The sequence below is a fragment of the Tinamus guttatus genome, unplaced genomic scaffold, assembly GCF_059628265.1.
Source record: "Tinamus guttatus ecotype Peru unplaced genomic scaffold, ASM5962826v1 Tinamus_guttatus_pri_ptg000004l, whole genome shotgun sequence".
In the NCBI taxonomy this organism is placed as follows: domain Eukaryota; kingdom Metazoa; phylum Chordata; class Aves; order Tinamiformes; family Tinamidae; genus Tinamus; species Tinamus guttatus.
The window spans coordinates 11,512,766-11,530,504 of NW_028288538.1; the positions used below are offsets into that span (position 1 = coordinate 11,512,766).

The following is a 17,739-nucleotide window of genomic DNA, read 5'->3' on the forward strand; positions in this document are numbered from 1 at the left end:
CCTGAAAAACGGCAGAAAGAATGCAGGACACAGGGAAGTTAACAAAATTGTCAGTCTGCTCTAATTGCAAAGCATTGCCTGGCTGGCTTCCTTAGTAATTGTTGGAAGCCATCCCAAATCTTTATATATTTAGAAGTGATATAATTCATCTCATAAATAATTTCTTAATAAGCAGCAGTTCTTCCAAAGTATGTAATTTAATCCTGCTGAGTTTGTGAGAAAGAAGGCTGTTCTCTTAGTGCTTCATACATTTAGAATGACAACAATAATTTATCCAGCGTATATTTTAGAAATAGGATATCCCAATAAATGCATTTGGTATCCTATGAAATGACAAATATTTTGGACAGTAATAACAATTTCTGAAGCAATTACTGCTGTCGCTCCTATGGTGTCACAGGGTTGAAATTACAGTAGTGTTAGAGAAATCTACACAAATGTTTGCAAGACCAGGCCTGGTTAAAAAGTAAAGGCTTTACAATGCTGAGAGACTAACAAAATCCAATGATGCTGCATTCTGCTTAAGAATAGAATAGAATAGAATAAAATACAATACAATTTCTCAAGGAAATGTTTAAATATATACACAGCTTCCCGCTCCCCTCCACACACAAGAGAAGGATGCTAAGGTCTACCAGACAAGCGCAAAAGTTGAAGCTCAATATCAGCTCTAATAGTCTGTAGAGGAGCAAAGAAACATGGATTGCACAACAGGAACATCTCACTTTCTCTGCCACAAGCCATGCTGCAAAGCTATTGCAAACCATAGACGTAGGTAGAACAACCTGTGAGACTGACAGGAAATCCTATGGAATTTTATCAAAAATACATACATTTCCAACATCCTATCAGTTAACATTTTCTATAAGAATCAAGTTAATAACAATGTTTCCAGCTTATATTGAAGATAGGGATAGCCATAATTCATGAATTTGCTCTCCTCAGTTGTATGTTATGGCTGTATCTACTTATTCATCTCTTTAGGCCCAGGGTAATTATTGTTCTTCAGTCAATCTATTAAAAAAAAGTCTGATGTCATGGTACGGTATCGCTTTGTCAGTGTTGATGGAACTTTACAGTTTACAGCACAGGATTTTTCCTCACAGCTGAGGAAGAGCAATAAGCTCTGGTTTCAGAGGCGGGGTCCAAACCTTGAGACAGGAGAGACAGGAAAGACCAGAAATTCATTTTGATTCCAGGGTTATATTTTCGTATGGTTGCTCAGTGCAAACTGCAGCAGTGCTCTGACTCATCTTTGGGATATGATTCAATCTGACTATTAAACTTTAGACTGCATTGACAGAATTACCTTGGTGCTGGCAAAAACTTAGGACATGTTTGGACAGATATAAGGGAGGAAAAAATCAGGATATTTTTCTTTAGTTTCACATTAAAATCTGCTCATTTTACTCAAAAACTGTCTTATAAAATGGCAAAACTGTTTACATCAATAAGTTTAAGCAGGGCTTAACTGCAAAATCTGTGTCTGCTAAAGCCTGTTTTGATTGGTTTCAACTTGCTTTCAGCTTAAAAAAGAAAGCAAATAGTGCTGAAAATCAGCAAGGTGCCAAAGCTGGAACTGAGAGTCTCCTGAGCCTCTGGCCATTCTAATCAGGGTACTACTGAAAAGGGTTTTGAGGGCTGTTCTCTGGCCATGGAAAAAGAAACGGCTGTTTATTCACTCTTCCTACTTCAGTGAGTTTGGTCAGGAGTAACAGAGCAGAATAGGTTCATTATTATGTGCGTTCAAAGGATAAAGATTTTATATTTTGACAGGAACGTGGCTTTGCTGGTGTTACTAAACTCTTGCAGTCAGCTAGGACTTCCTAAGCATTACTCTTTGGTTTGCTCTGCAGACCCCTTGGATCATGCAGTTCATTTCTGTACAGCTCAGTTGGAGAAAGCAAATCAAAACAGTTTTACTCTGTGGAACTCACTAACACTGTGCCACAATGTAACACTGCAAATTCTGCAAGAGTCAAAGGAAACTTTTTCCACTGAATGTTTTAAAGGTTCCCTGCAAATGTCTGTTACCATAGAATTTTACTAAGTATTTTCCTCTTCCCAAGTAAACATTAAGTCTGAAACATTAAGTCAACCTTGGGCATTTTAACCTGTAACTCCAAAAATACAGAAAAAGGCAGCAACTAGTGATAATAGACACTTTGGGAATTGCTATAATTAAAAAGCAGTTTTGTTGTAAATTACTGTCGACATTACAAGAAAGAAAAATGTGACTGTGAAAGGGGAGTGAAGCCCATTCTGAAACATACCCTCGATTTATTGGCCAAGCAAATATTACCCAAAGCAACCTCGGGCCACATTAGTTGTCCTTGACCCTCGGAGCTGCAGCGCCGGCTCCGATGTGCACGTCCCACCTCAGCGCCGCGGCCGGGTGCTCGCTGAGGAGCACGTGCGCCCGCTCGACCGGTGCTGTTAAACAGAGATCAGAAAGAACATTACTTTTCAGAAAACTCGGAAAAGGGAGGAAAACTCCATTTAGCTTGCATCTTTGTAGATGAAGGAAATAAAGCAGGTATGTTTCAGAACAGATATGAACAAATCAGGAGATGCCTCTATTAATGCAATACCAAGTGTCACTTAAACAACGCAGAGAGCACAGGGTGTGCTGCACGTGACTCAGCGGTCCCTCTAATGTTTTCTCACCAAAGCAGAGCTCTGTGGGAGGTTTCTAAATCAAAAGAGTAGTATCTAGATGGCCCCACAGTTAACCCATAAATGAGTAAAATCAAATTTCATTACCAGCAGAATACTGAGTTTCATGGTAACATATCATTTGGACCACACTAGAAGCAGTCAGAGGTCTAACACCATCTTTGGCAAAGGAAAGTCTGTTTTTCTTGTATAACAAAGGAGGAAGAAAAATTACACAACTAGGACTTGAAGAACAGAGTGTGATTATAGTTGCCCATATTTAACCAAAACACATTAACTAGCATATGTGCTAAGAATGATAGGCAAAAAGTAACGCAGAACTAAGAGTTCTAGAAATCTTGTAAATCATGACAGCTTGGTTGAATTAGCTTATAATATTTCAAAACATTTTTTGTCATCCACTGCACACTTCTCCATTCCCGTATCTGAGGCTGTTTTTTCACTTGCTGCTGTGGTGTACTGTATCTTTTGTTCCTATCTTTTTAAACCTGAAGGTATAATTCAGGTATGAACCTGAATGGTATGATAATACCCTCACTAACACAATCTAATACAGTTACATAAGTAATTTACATTCCTGTATTCCAGACAAATTATATTATTATGAACACACGAAGGAGGAAGGAGACAAGAACAAACACATTCTTTGTTAGAGAAGTTGTCATAACAAAAAATAAGCATTAAAAAAAAAGAGAGAAGTCAGAAAATAGTCCTCAAGATTTGCTAATCCCATCCCGAGGCTGGGGGATCAGAGCCTGAATAAGATGAAGACACATATTTTGACTTCAGGACATTAACTCAAGTAGTAGGCACCTGTGCAATGTATGCTATAACACCAAATAGCTGTACAGAGACTAGGTAGTCCAAAAAATATGGCACAGTGAAACTCAAAAGATATAAGTGAAATATCTCCCCTTTAAATAGAAAGTTCCCTCTAAAGAAATTGGGGAAGAGCATCTGCCGGATATAAGGTCAGTCTTTGTTGGGAAACTGTTGTGGTCAAGTTTGAGCATATCACAGAAAAGGGGGCTGTCTCTAGAAAAGTAATCTTCTTGTTATCATCTCTAACATCTTATGTGGCCTGTTTATGTTATTGTTGTTTACACCAGTAAACATTTTTTTTAATGAAACACTGAATATAGTGAAAGAGATTCCGATCTATCCAAAAGGAGGTGAGATCACGTGCTAAATTTCTCTGATCATAAGTAACTTTAGGACCTAGAGGTACTTCTCAGGCTATTCTACAATGCTAAAAGGTTCTTCATAAAGAAAATAAGAGCAAACATTTTGTTTGAATATTTATTTACCATAATTTATCTGAGCAAATATCCAGATAACCTTTTCTTACTACATTATCTTGGCCATTTTTAATTTTGTTATTTTTAGAAACAGAGAACAAAGGAGAGAATTGCCTTTGAATGCATATAGTTTCATTGATTCTTCTATCAGTATGTAGATATCAGTTAATGCATGCTTTTTAAAAAAGGATTCTTTATAGGTAAGCATAAAATATGAAAAAAAATGCTAAAAGAAGTCATTGAAGGCATAGCCAAAACTGAGTTTGGTGCAGATACATTCAGATGCATATATTTTTTCCAAGTTTAAGCAGTGCAAATTGTTTCTATGGTTGGGTTCTACTGTTTATTCTGGAATAAAGCAGGTATCGATAGAATTCTCAAGCATCTCAAGAATTTTTCTAGACCGTACCCCTTGCAATCTTGATGAGATTATCAACTTCCATTTGGTCAGTATACAAAACAGTACAATTATTACAGATGTGTAGATTAAGAAATAAAATGCTGCCTGAATAAATTCTGGTGGAGTATCATATTTACATATTTATGTTTCTAGTGCTAATGTTTTCAGTTATCTGGACGCATCCTTAGACCGTGACTAAAAAGTGATTTGTGTCCCATGTGTGAGTTATGGGACACATGAATTAGAGGATATGGATGAGCCTATTCCATGGATGAGGATGGATGAGGGACCAAAATTCAGGCAATGACAACTGACATTATCGTTTTTTACTCACTGTCTCCATTTGTCAAAATCTCACAAGATCTGAAGTGCTACTCTGATTTCTAGGGGTATGCAAGAGAGGTTTCTGGCATTCTTGAATTTTTTTTTCTTTGATAAAATCTCACTAGTGATTTCAATGTATATTAAAGTGAAATCAGGAGATGTCACTAAGCTGGCACCACTGGAATGCGCTTAATGAGAGTTCACATAGCGGGATGTTAGTGCGAGAGGCTCACTGGGGTTCTGTTTTCAGTAAGAAAATGTGGTTTTATCATGAGCGTATTTCACATAAGAGGGTTAGCTGTTAAGCATGCTGGAAGGGTAAAAGCTTTTTACCTGTGTGTTCTGTGTAAACACAACAGGATCTAATATGTGGGGAAAGGACCCTGAAAAACAGTTAATTGTAAATTATCCTCAGGCTCTGAGCTTGAAGGAAGGAGGGGCAGGCAGGGGGCTGGCGCCGGCCGCAGCGTCCCTGCAGCGAGCCCGGAGAGCCCTGCGAGCGGCGGAGCCGACGCGGCCAGGGCGGCAGGGCCGGCAGCACCGACAGGCCCCAGCGCCCGCAGCTCCTCTGTGGGAGCACAAACCCAGCGCTGCAAAGGGAGCTGTTTGAAGACACTTGCCAAAAGGTGAAAAAAAAGGCACACCAGCCTTTGAGCTGGGTGACAAAAATAAGTCTATGGAGGTTAGGTCAGCTGAATTAAAGTTCTGCTAAGTGCCTTGCCAAGGGAAGCTTCAAATACAATGTAGCGTAGGGCTCTGGCACAAAATTAGCAGCTCCAATTAACAATAATTAAAATGAGACAAAAAGAATAAAAAAAGACCTTTTGTTCCAAACCTGGATTGACCTCTCATGTTCAGTATATTAGGCTGTGCTACCTCACTGTGGGCACAACTGCAGGCTTTCTTACTGTGTGTCTACATCGCCTTAGAAAGTTTCACTAAATGAACAATGCTCGTTAGTAAAGTTGTACGATTTAGTTCTATTTTAGAATATCACTCAACTGTATTACTTTCTTGGAGAGTTTATTCACATGTTAGTCTTAACCATTCCTTATTTAGAAATATATGATCTGATATTTATATCCGAAGCATAAAAATTGGCTCATTGTTTTCCAGGTTTTGTGGAAACTCATAGCACGCTCTTGAGATTAGTTTGTTATATGCATTAAGAGCAGTGACTGACGGGTATATAGTATATGATTGCACCTTGTTAAGACTCCAGTCACCATTTAAAAGGCTACAAATACAGTTTGTGACCGAAGGCTCCGTGCAGCAGCGATCCCCTTCTGCTCCTTGTTCATCAGGTCAGTGTGCAAGTGCCTGGGCTGTGCCTGGGCTACGCCGTGCTAGCTGCAGCAATGCAGAAGTGAAACTACAAGAAGATGCTGTTTCAGCAAAAGCTGAAACCTGCAAAATGCATGAACAGAGTAGTCTTATTTGCGCAGAGAAGCCCATCACATGGTGGTTAGACTTCCCCAATACAACCCCTTTTTAGAATTGGGATCCAAGCCCTTCCTCCCTTGCCAGAAGGTCCTCTCTGGTGGACTGCCTGCATGTAGCCATGCACAACAGGTGAGTGACAACTTGCTGTTCGAGAAAGGAACCAGTATTTTTCCTCACTTGTGGTTTGGGAAACATAAGAGAGGGGAGAGCTAATGCACTTTTATTCCTTCTGGATTGGTGAGAGCTGAATAAGAAGCTTTGTCAGACTTGGTCAGCAACAAGAATACTGAATTCAGTAGAGTCTTGGTGGGACTAAGAAATGCAAGATTGGATATCTAGAAAAGGATTTACCAAACTGTAAGATGCAATGACAGGAAACTAAGTAGTTTCAGTAGTTTTCCAACACGCTGTATAAACAAATGCTATATAAACAGTGGTTGTTCTTTATGACAGGGTTTCAGAGAACAATTCTGGGGAATAAAGCAGGTGGTCTAATTCCTGTGGGACAGATCCATATCAGCATGCATCCTTCTTCCCAGCCATGGAAGCCACCACATACTGCATTCCCAGTGTTTTGCGCATCCTGGTGGGATGTGTGATCTAAAGCTGCAGGTGAGCAGTGCAGAATGTGAAACTCCTAACCAGGCTTCAGCTTAAAGACAATCAGGGTTATAGATCACATCTGAGGCACGAGGCAACATGTGCTGCCTTCCTCCCAGTGAATCCCCATGTAGATGCACAAAGAGTTATAAGAGATGGAGAGGGTGATGAATCCCAGCTGCATTGACTGTAGTTAATTTTTCCCTTGGTCAGAGTTTTCCATTTTGAATCTGTGTTGGCATCTCCCCAGTAGCTAATCCTTCTCCAGAGGCAATAAAAAACAAACATGTAAAGGACTCTACACAGCCAAACATTCTGAAACCATAAAAATCCAGTGCAGCAATAACCAGGCAAACAGTAGAGCATTGTTTTAAACAATAATGGAGAATCTTCTAGTTTTGTTGTCCTCCTTGGGGAGCAGCAGTAAACAGGCACAAGCAGCTTCTCCTTTTCTTTTTAAAGGTTCCCATCTTTTGCCTTTTCAGTTTCAGCTTTGCCATCATTAAGAAACACTTTTCTAGCCCTTTCAGTCTGAAAATCAGGCAGCGGTTTAACCCCAGACTGACAATACCAACAATTTCAGATTAGATTTTTTATTTATGTAAAGTAGGAGTGTTTGCTCATGGGTAGCTATTTCAGTAAGTGTATACTGTTCTCTGTTCAAGAAGGAAAAAAACCCCTGCACTACTCCTACTGTCATGCCCCTTTTCCCAGTATCTCCAAGTAAATGGAGTATACTCATATGCTTCCCACCTAGACTAATCTGATTACTTTTATTATTATTATTTTGACACTACTGGTCCATTTGTAGCTATAGCACTGGCCCAACTCACTATAGATGGGTTGTTTTATAATTAAATAGCAGAAGTTTTGTTTCAGCAAGGCCATAATAGGATTGTCTGTATGAAGTTGCTAAAGGAATCTTTACACTTCAAGCCTGGGGAAAAAAAAAAAAAAAAAGCTCTTAAAATGAGTTAAAAGCAACCAGACATAGCACCATTCAGACATTGATATTATCAGTAGTCCTTACTCAAAAAGGGAGGATGCTCTCAGGTCTTTTATGGACTTGCACAAGCAAAATTCGGCTCCGATACAGCACCTTTGCTGTAAAACTACAGCAAAAAATATCAGCTAATCAGAACTGAGCAAAATAAAACTTTCTGCTTCAAAAGGCAAAGAAATTCTCCCTGCCATGTTTGTAAGGTCTGAGCTGGACTGATATCCTGTTACCTATTATGGTAGATGAAGCAAAACAGTTTAAAATGTAAGTCAGAACAGCTGATATTTTCTCTGTGCTGCAGCCAAGCACAGATCAGAAGTGAGAGTGTGACTAAGTGCTAAGGCCCTGGACTCCAAGTAACATTAAAAAAGCAGCACTGAACACACACCCACAAAATAGCTTTACAAGTGAATTAGAGTGTTGCTTCCCTGTTGCTATATGGGGCAAAGCAGGTATTTCGGGTGTACCTGAGGAACGTAACAGAGTGCTGAAGAGAGCAGTTGCTGTGCACAGAGACGAGCTTCGCTCTCCACGGCTGCTGTTCTGGGCTCATAAACGCGTCCTCTCGCTCGGGTGCAGCTGGGGAGGCAGCTGGCTCAGCAGCAGCCTGCGCCTGCTGCACGTGCAGCCTGTTGTCTTCTGCGAGTTTAAACCACCTTGACCTTGTTTAGGAGAAATAGCTTTTATGTTTTACTTTTGGCCTCATATTAAGCAGCAGAGCCATGCCAGCTCACAGTTTCACAGCCTCTTCAGAGAGGCCTGCTCTCTTAGGGAATTTTGTACATCCTTAGAATGCAGAAGTGGTTATTTTTCATGCCATTCTTAATATATTAGAGTCAAAAATAAAATCACTCTTATGTAAAAGACAAGGAAGTATATCTCTAGAGAAAGAACAACATACTGCAACAAGAAACAGCTTAAAAGTCATAAAAACAAATCCTCAGAATTCTCTTAATAAAAGAATGGGGAAAAAAAAGCCCGTTTATTGGCTGCACTTAATCTATTCAAAGCAAACATAGTGCACAGAGGCCTTATTTAATATTTAGAGTTGATATTGCCAGGCCTTGCTTTTCCAAAGACATATTATTAAAATTCCTGCTGGGAGGCATTTCTTCTTGTCGAGGAAAGGACAAGCATTTAAGGTATTGGTGCATCTCCTGTTAACTAGGAGCTAGTGCTGTTACAGCAAGCGAGCCCAAAGCCACATCCCTCCACTAGCCCTTGTCTTCCTCTCACACTGCCAGAAGGAGATGAATGAAGAGATCTGATGCAGCCTCATCAAGAACCTGTTTAAATCATTCGTGAAATGAGGAGGTTATTCCCTCCAGATCTTCATACTCTGCTGCTCAAACCAGAGCTGTCAGAAAGAGAGCGTAGCTGCTCCCTGGCATCACACCCCTCGCTGCATCAGGAGGATGCAGAGCCCGAGCCTTGCAGAGAGCAAGTGAACACTCAAAGCACAGACTTACAGCATCTGCCTTATAGATAAATTCCATCCATTCTGACTGTGGCTTTTATTTATTTTCTTAAAGTTCTTACTAAATTCCTTGAGCAAGAATAACACTGCACATTGAAGACAAATTAGGATTTAAAACTTTACTATAGTACCACAAAACTGAACAGCTTTAAGTGAAATCACTCTAGCATATGGGTTCCCAGATGTGTAGCTTTATCATAGGTGCTTAGATAATATAGGTTCTGCTTTCTGTTATTCAGTCCTTGTGATCTTGTTCAAATTTTTGTTCAAAACTGCATCTATCAGTTTGGAAATTGATGATAAGTAACTCCAAAAGCACATTCTACAGATTCTTATCTAGAAAGACAAGTTGCTACAATAATTGTGGCTGGACAAAAACAGGATAGCTACAAGATCTTGAAAGTTTTATCAGTGACAAATACTACTTTGGCAAGAAAATATCTTTTCTTTTCTAGATAATTGTTACATTGTGTGGAAGAATATAATGTCTGCATCCTTTTAAAGGAGTCTATGAGATTTTTTTCCTTAGCAAGATAATACATTTACTGTTCGTTATGTGCCTGATGTTCCCACAGAGACCATGTCCTGTCTACGTAGTAAAAATTTGCTTTGCACATACAAAAACTTATTACTGTCCTGAGGAAGTTGCATGGCCAGACAGTATAACAAGCAAGCTTTCCTGTAGAGGTATTATCCTTACAGATAATAATATAATGTGATGTAATGTAATTATAATGTAACAAAATTTCTGTTACATAATCAACATATTATCTTATTTTTAAGTGCCAAGTGTCTTTGTTAGGAAATAGTTGTAAGAAATCTCATAATTGTGGGAAAGGCAAAAGAGATTAAACACAAACTCTTCCAGAGACTGAAATTAAACTCTTCATTAATTAAAACCTATAATTTACTACATAGCATATATTGAAAAATCACTGACATTTTGAAGGCCAAAAAGAAATCCTACCCAATTCAAGCAGGAGCTCAGCCAGCCTCTTTCTTGGCAACTCCGGCAGACCTCCCGGAGCAGCAACTGCACTCTGGTCCTCTGGATCCAGTCTCTGGAGCCATCCCTGGGACAAGGACAGCAGCCCAGCTGGTCCTTCTGCTTTGCTCCCGTTCTCCTCACAGAAAGAATCTCCTCGCCTACCACCATCTTTGCCACGGACTGAAAGACACGTTAGAACACAGGGGCAATGCATTAATATAAGAAAGTCCAAAATACAATCCAGATGCTGAAATAAAATTACCGTTAGTAATCTCCAGTCACTAGATGCCAGAGACTGCTTTTTTTGCAAAGTAATTGCTGCTTGTAAAAAATATTGAGAGGAAAAAGATCTCTTTTCTTTCCATTCAGTCATGTTTCCTCTTTGCAGTGCTGCTGCTGCCATTTTCAGCATATCCAAATTTTATTTCAGACTTCAGTTACCAGTATGTTCTCCTAGGATCATATAATTACCAGTCTGCACCTCCCAATCCATTATGAAAACGAGCAACCCTTTTATGCTCATAGTCACAATTTGGAAGCATTAGGAATTTCAGTGCTAGGCCTTGTGTGCTTACACGTTTAGTTTGGCCCTCCCTGAAAACTGATATATTCCATCTGTTTTATTGGATTTCTTGGCTTAAAGTTACTGGAAATACTGAATGTTTCTTCTGCAGGGATCCCGTAGTTGTCCAAGAGTAATACGCACATTTAGAGCTAGCTCTCTGGTTGCACAGTACTAAAATACAACTGCAGAAGTGCTTTTAGTGCACTTCTTTTTTCCTATATATGTTTTAGAGCTATTTTGAAATCCTGAGTTCTGCCATTCACTTTTCTAACCATTCTTACAGCACATAAATGACACATAAAGGATAAGTGAAACAAATTGATTCACAGCTCAGTGACTCTTAACATTTTGTCTGTGTCTGGTGCAAATTAAGCAAAGTAATTTGTTGTTGCTTGTGGTTTTACATAAACTCCCCTCTCCAAATTTGTGCTACCCTGTCTTTGTCCTTCTACAGTTTTGGTTTTACCTAACAGCCTAATAAAACTTCCTGCTCTTGTTTTCCTGTAAGGTTATTTATGCTTATAAACTATTTAGAAGTGAAGGTAAGTGCAGGCCCAGTGGAGCATCAACAAGAGAATAAACTTTTGATTGACCACTTAGATATACAGAACTCATTTAACTCTTTGTAAAAGCCTTATGAAACAGTTGCCTCACATTCTTATGTGCATGTCAAAACTCTGTCAGACTAGGAGGACACTCCTCTTCCTGCTCAGCTGGGCATGTTTCTTACACAGATTTCAAAGTGCAGCTACTTGCAGCCCAGCCCGCCTGCCGAGCCCGCCTGCCGCACGGCTTGGCGTCCCTGCAGCAGCGGGCAGTGCGGGTGGCTGCCCAGGTTCCCAGCAGCTTTGCTGACCCCTTTAAAGCCTGTCTCTTAGTGCAGAGACTGCACTGTTTTGAAAATGGAAGATTCAGGAGTATTAAAAATAATTCCACTTCCTGATCGTTATCTGTTCTTTCCTGCATACCTTCCTTTCCTTCAGGGAGAGATGCAGCCCCTTGCCTATTTATAGCACAGCAGGAGCACAGAGCGGGGCCTGTTCCCATTCCAGTCTCCTCCTACCCCTGCCAGGCCGCAGGAGCCAGCTGTGGTCCTGTGACACCCTCATGCTGTCAGCTTAGTTCTTCGATTTACGGTAGCTCAGCTTACCTCTTCAGTATGTTCTTGGCCTCTGCACTTCCAGATGTGCAGCAGTGTGAAAGTGCAGCGCATCACCAGCTGAGAGTTAGCAGGGCCAGCGCTCACGGTGTAGGGGAGGTGACACAGCTGCAAGCGTCAGCAGCCTTTGGGCAGGTGAAGTCAACAGTTAAGGTAGTTGATAAATTAGCACAGAGTGCACTGGGCACTCTAGTAACAATTGCCAGTGCCAGATACCTAAACCTGATTATGCAAGTGCGACAAAAACAGGTAAATCATTCTCTTTCCGTCCTCTCCGAGCAAGCCTGCCAATACAGTAAGGAAACACACATGGCCACCTCCACAGAAACTGCAGATTAACTCCTACTCTAAATTCTCATCTCAGAGCTCCTTTCAACACATCTTCCAGCCTTTTGCCTAGGCAGAAAATATCCTTGGCTGTAGAACTTTATTAGGCTAACTGTGAATGAAATGGACTCTGTGCTCAGTGTGTTTGTTTCCATGACCATGTTTACATGCTCTCTCCTGTGCACAACCATGGGAGCACATCCTCTTTGTGCGTTGTATACATCATGGATGGATGGATACGTACATGAAAGCAGAATTGCGGAGCATTTAGTTCTAACCATTTCATATGCTTTATAACCATCCGGAATCAAAATACTGAGAACATTACAGATATTTTACCTTATACTCAGAAAGACTCTCAAAAGTTATAAAACTCTATCTAGATTTGCAAATTTTTCTGCACTTCCTTTAAGCATCTCCGCTACTGGGTGAAGTGAGACATCGGTGCCTATTTTACCAAGATGCAGGTCAGCTCACCCGTGGCTGGCCAGGGATCCATTCGGGTTTCAGATATGACAGCTGCAGAAATACAGCTCTGAAGAACTGCACTTTTGTAGGAAGGAAGATCACGTGGCTTTTTGAATAGCTTTTATGATACACAAGTCATTAGGGGATTTAAAAAGCAAGAGAGAAAATACGGAGACAGAACGAGTCCCTACTTTAGGAAAAGCTAAGACGCCAGAAATCCTAATGGAAGCTGATCGTTACCTAGCAAAGCTCAGGGCTTTTTTTTTTTTTTCTCTAAATGTTCCTCAAAGCTAATAGCATCTGTAATGTTGTTCCTGATTTGTTATGTGAAAGAAAGCAGAAAATAGATTTGCCATATGTAGGAGGCAGAGAAGTTGTATTTTATGTAAGAGCATTGTATTGCAGCAAGAAAAGGCTTCTACAGTAAACCTGCAGTCCTCATGAAAGCCTGAATTTAATCATATGTCTACTTGCAATCTTTGAAAAGCAAGTTATCACCTTGGTTCCTAAGCACTGTGTGATTTCAGAGGCAGGAATCACAACAATCCAGTCTCTGCATTCTTCCAGGTCACGCTGCTCCGAAACTGCACGTGCCCAGAACCAAAGGAGAGCTGAGCACGGCCTGTTGCAGACAGCCCACCCCGCTGCCCAGGCCACGCGGGGCCCAACACCCGTTCCATACCTCCTGGCCACGCGCGTGGTGCCCGACAGCCCAAACAGACACTGGGCAGGCGGAGGGCACAGGCTGCCCTCTGCAGAGCACCAACCTGGATACCCGGGTGGCCTCCTCCTATTCAGATGTGATGCACCCATCATCATCCTTTCCCATCCTCTCGGCTTCTTCCTTGTGCTGGGGACACTTGCAGCAGGCTGCAACACCTGTTTATAAGATAAAGCATCCATGGAAACTGTTCCATCTTTAACATTTAGTTAAACTAAACTCAATTCTCTGTGGCTGTATTGCCCGGTTTATAGCTTGGGCCTTTCATAGAAAGACATGTTGTCGTGGAATCAAGGTACCAAACCTGGAAGTGTCATCCCCGGGGAGGAAAGCTCCATTTGAAGCTAACATTCTGTTCCATTTTATAGATGAGAACCAGGACTTGAATCCAGTATAGAGGCAGAAACAGAATCCTGCTGCTTTGTTTGCATCCACTTTGTAGACTTACTTCTGATAAGTTCATCAGAAGTTTTACACCAAATCTTGTCTTTTGGAAATCATATGCAGGGGAAGGCAGCCACATGTGCGTGTGTGTGAGTGTGCTGGTGGCTGCTGGCCCTTCCATGGCCTGCACTGTCTCGCTGCGGGCACTGCAGGACGTGCACCCTCACTTGCTACCTACTTCTGCATGCTGCTGCTTCAGCCTTTGCTTCAAGCCACGGACCCACAATGATTCTGGCAAAGCGCCCTGTGTCCTAAGAACTAAACACCGGGGGAGCCATTTGGGCTATCACCTACGGAAAGTGGAAACTAAATTATCAGGAGTGTTAATATTCTAAAAACCTGCTGCAACGATGTTTTTATTTTTTGCTCAGAACAGAAACCAAACAACTGCATCCACAGCAGCCACTGCATCTGCAAACACTACAGAAACACACTAACATGAATCTTCCATTTTACTGTGCCAATACACAGCATTATTCATCATGGATACTACTTAGATACCCATGTACTACAAAGTGAAAAAAATATTTCATCCTGGTTTTATCATTTCTAGATTAAATCATAGTTTTTGTATGTCCTTTACTCAGCAGATCAGGCCCACAATTTTCCTTCTAAATGACAGATAATTCTTTTAAGCACATTGAATTATTTTTTCCAGCTGGTGGTTCTGTTAAAATTAAATGTTACTATTTCATTTTGCTTAATAGTATAGTGGCAGCACACAAGGAAAGGTGACCACTTTAATGTGGAATTTTCACTAACTTTAAAAAATCTCATTTAATCCGAAGCCTTTCAATTCACAATGTGATTTATTTGCAGAGAGCACTGGTGCCCAGTGTCGCTTTTGCCTCATGAGACAACATGAGGGACCCCTGAGCCTCTGGTTAAACCACCGCAGTGTGAGCGAGGCCACGGATGGGTCTCTGGGCTCTACCACACTCCCTCACAGATCACAGCTACACATCAGAATGGCAGCGTGATTAGCGGATGAGCATTCCCATGCTAAGGGCTGGAAAGGGCCTCATGAGCTCACCCAACCAACCTAAGCCCTACTCATGCTCCAAAATGAAGTCAGCGCTGGAGAGTCTGGGGTGTTTTAATCTCCGTGCCTTAACTCCTCCGCAGCGGAGGAGCAGCGGAAGCAGCGCGGCCTCCTTCCCCACTCAGGTCCGCAGATACTGGGCTCTCCCGCCTGGCACAGGAAGAGCCCCCGACTCCACTGCGGCACCTGAAGGGGCCTGCAGCCCAGCAGGCAGCTAGGCGAGACGCGAGGGGAGCGGCAGGAAGGAGTCTCAGACTCAAGCATCGCTCATCACCGTTTTGCTATAATGATGAAATGCTCCTGGAGCCGACAGGCACTTCCCTACTGCAGTATTTAACTGGATAATTGATTCATGCGAAATTTATTTCTTTTACTTTGTCTACACAGGGTCAGTTAAAAACCAGTGTTAATGTGAAGGACAGAGAAAGGTCAAAATTAATCCCAAGTAATAACTACAGACTTCATTGGATAAAGTCCAGGAGTAGCCACATGCTCAAAAATTAACTGCATACTTATGTACTGTGCTGAGTGAAGCTTACATGGATGAATAAATGAAAATCCAGGATACTCATGTTTATTTGATGAATGCACAGCAAGTAGCTCAGGTAATTGCTTTGGGCAGGAATCACCTATGCTAATGCACCAATGATCCACAAAATTCAAACTCAAGAATTTTAACAAACAAAACCCCTCAATATGTAGGTATAGTTATTAGAAATTTATGGATTTGCTCTGTCAGCCCTTATATGCTGCTGCTTAGTCTTACCGTGGAACAACAGTGACTCCCAATGACCAGAAGTATAATTCTTTCAGTTCTTGTATTTGTCAGTAATTTATCTCACTCATCTAATAGCTTATTTCCCTTTCTAAGCACATTTCTATCTGCCAAGAAAATTTTGATTTTAGATTTAAAAATTGAGACTAGCAAAGAACTATCATTGATTTTTTCCCTCAGAATATTCTGCTGTTAATTGATAAACAACAATAAAATCTTACTGACAACTAGGAAAAAGCCTGAAATGCTGATCCCGGAGACCCTGAAGACACCTGGAAATAGTGTTGGAAATATTCCCATTATTATAATACTGACTGTATTTATTGATCCTAGGCCTCAGTGCAGCCGAGTACTACTTTTCATAAGTGATTGTGAAAATTACTCACAAAGTAAAATAACATTTTCCCTCTTTTCTGCTATCTTGAAACAGGTCCTGATTGTTTCAGTTCCAAGAATCTTGCACTGCAAGCCCAGAAAAAGATCCTGAGTAAAATGGCAACCAAAACCATGGCTAACATGCTGATCGATGACACCAGCAGTGAAATCTTTGATGAGCTGTACAAAGTAACAAAGGAGCACACAAGAAACAAAAAAGAAGCTCATAAAATCATGAAGGACCTGATTAAAGTGGCAATAAAAATTGGGATCCTCTATCGAAATAATCAGTTCAACCAAGAAGAGCTGGAAATTGTAGACAAGTTCAGGAAGAAGCTGAACCAAACTGCCATGACAATTGTCAGTTTCTATGAGGTAGAATACACATTTGACAGAAATGTTCTTGCAGAACTTCTGAATGAATGCAAAGACCTTGTGCATGAACTAGTAGAGCGGCACCTGACACCAAGGTCCCATGGGCGTATCAACCATGTCTTCAATCATTTTGCAGATGTGGAATTTCTGACTGCCCTGTACAGCCTTGATGGGGATTGCCAGCCTTACCTCAAAAAGATTTGTGATGGTATCAACAAACTACTTGATGAGAAAGTCCTTTGAAACTTCACTTAAAGAAGCCGCCAACCAAAAACTTCTATCTGTACCTGGTCACTCTTCATGAGCTATGATGAGCATGTGGGCTTCCTTCTTATCATTTTCTTACTACAGTCTCCAACAGGAGCCAGAACGTGCTCACTTGGCTCATGATGAGGTAGAAAACCTAAATCAGAAAGCTATCAATTTTAATGTTTTCTTCACAGAAAAAAAAAGTTTTTGCAAGGAGTGGAGTGAACAAGTTTGCTGGTATATGTTTTTCAGAAACAGATTGCTACTCAACACAGTCTCAATAGCTTTGTGTTGGAATATTAGTATCTAAAATAAAGCTAAACTCAAACACATGGCTGTGTGAAAATAGATGGGAAAAGGCAAGAAAGCATGCATAGAATTTACCCTACGCTGCCCCTGGTGTATGTTTATTACCTCCACAGCCATCAAAAAGGCTGAAGACAAAGTAGATCTACAAAAGATTAAGCTCTGTTTTCAGAAATCAATACAAGGATGCACCTCTGATTTTGTATGTGATCTTACATGTGATTTAAGTCTAGGAGTAGATATCAAATAATGCAAATTGAGTAGAAGCATAAGAAAGTTTAAAAAACTGCTCTAACAAAGCAATATTGCCTTTAAAGGTGTTTGTTTTATTCTTTGTAGTAAGAGAGGGAAACTTTCATTTTGAAAAGCAGTCCTGTGGCTAAAGCTCAAAGACAACCAGGAAACTAGGCAAGGCAGAACAATTTTGGTTCCTCACTCTCATGTTTTGTGTATTTGGTAACAGCAAATGAGTTTAGGCTGAAAGCTACGGGGTGTTCTTTCCGATTTCACTGTTTTGCCTGCCACAGCAAAACATCCTTGGTGAAGATTTTGAAATGGTATTCAAGAGGACTGCTAGTAAATCCTCTTAAGAAACCAGTGATTTACCCAAGACACTAATGGATTTACAGAATAACATTTACATCCCATATCTGCAAAAGATAATATCCAGCCTAGGGATAACTTTGTGTAATGTGTCCATTATATTTAATTGGTGCCTGCAGTAAAA

The 17,739-nt window shown here is 40.8% G+C and overlaps 1 protein-coding gene across 1 annotated transcript in view; it reads left to right on the top strand.

The window, feature by feature from the left end:
* Window positions 1–17,164, top strand: part of TIPE3 (TNF alpha induced protein 8 like 3) — a 39,420-nt gene extending 22,256 nt beyond the window's left edge. The window contains exon 2 of the mRNA XM_088526784.1: window positions 16,138–17,164. Coding sequence (XP_088382910.1) covers window positions 16,138–16,700 — 563 coding nt within the window. The 3' untranslated portion in view covers window positions 16,701–17,164. The remainder of the gene's footprint in view (window positions 1–16,137) is intronic.
* The last annotated feature ends 575 nt before the right edge of the window (window positions 17,165–17,739 follow it).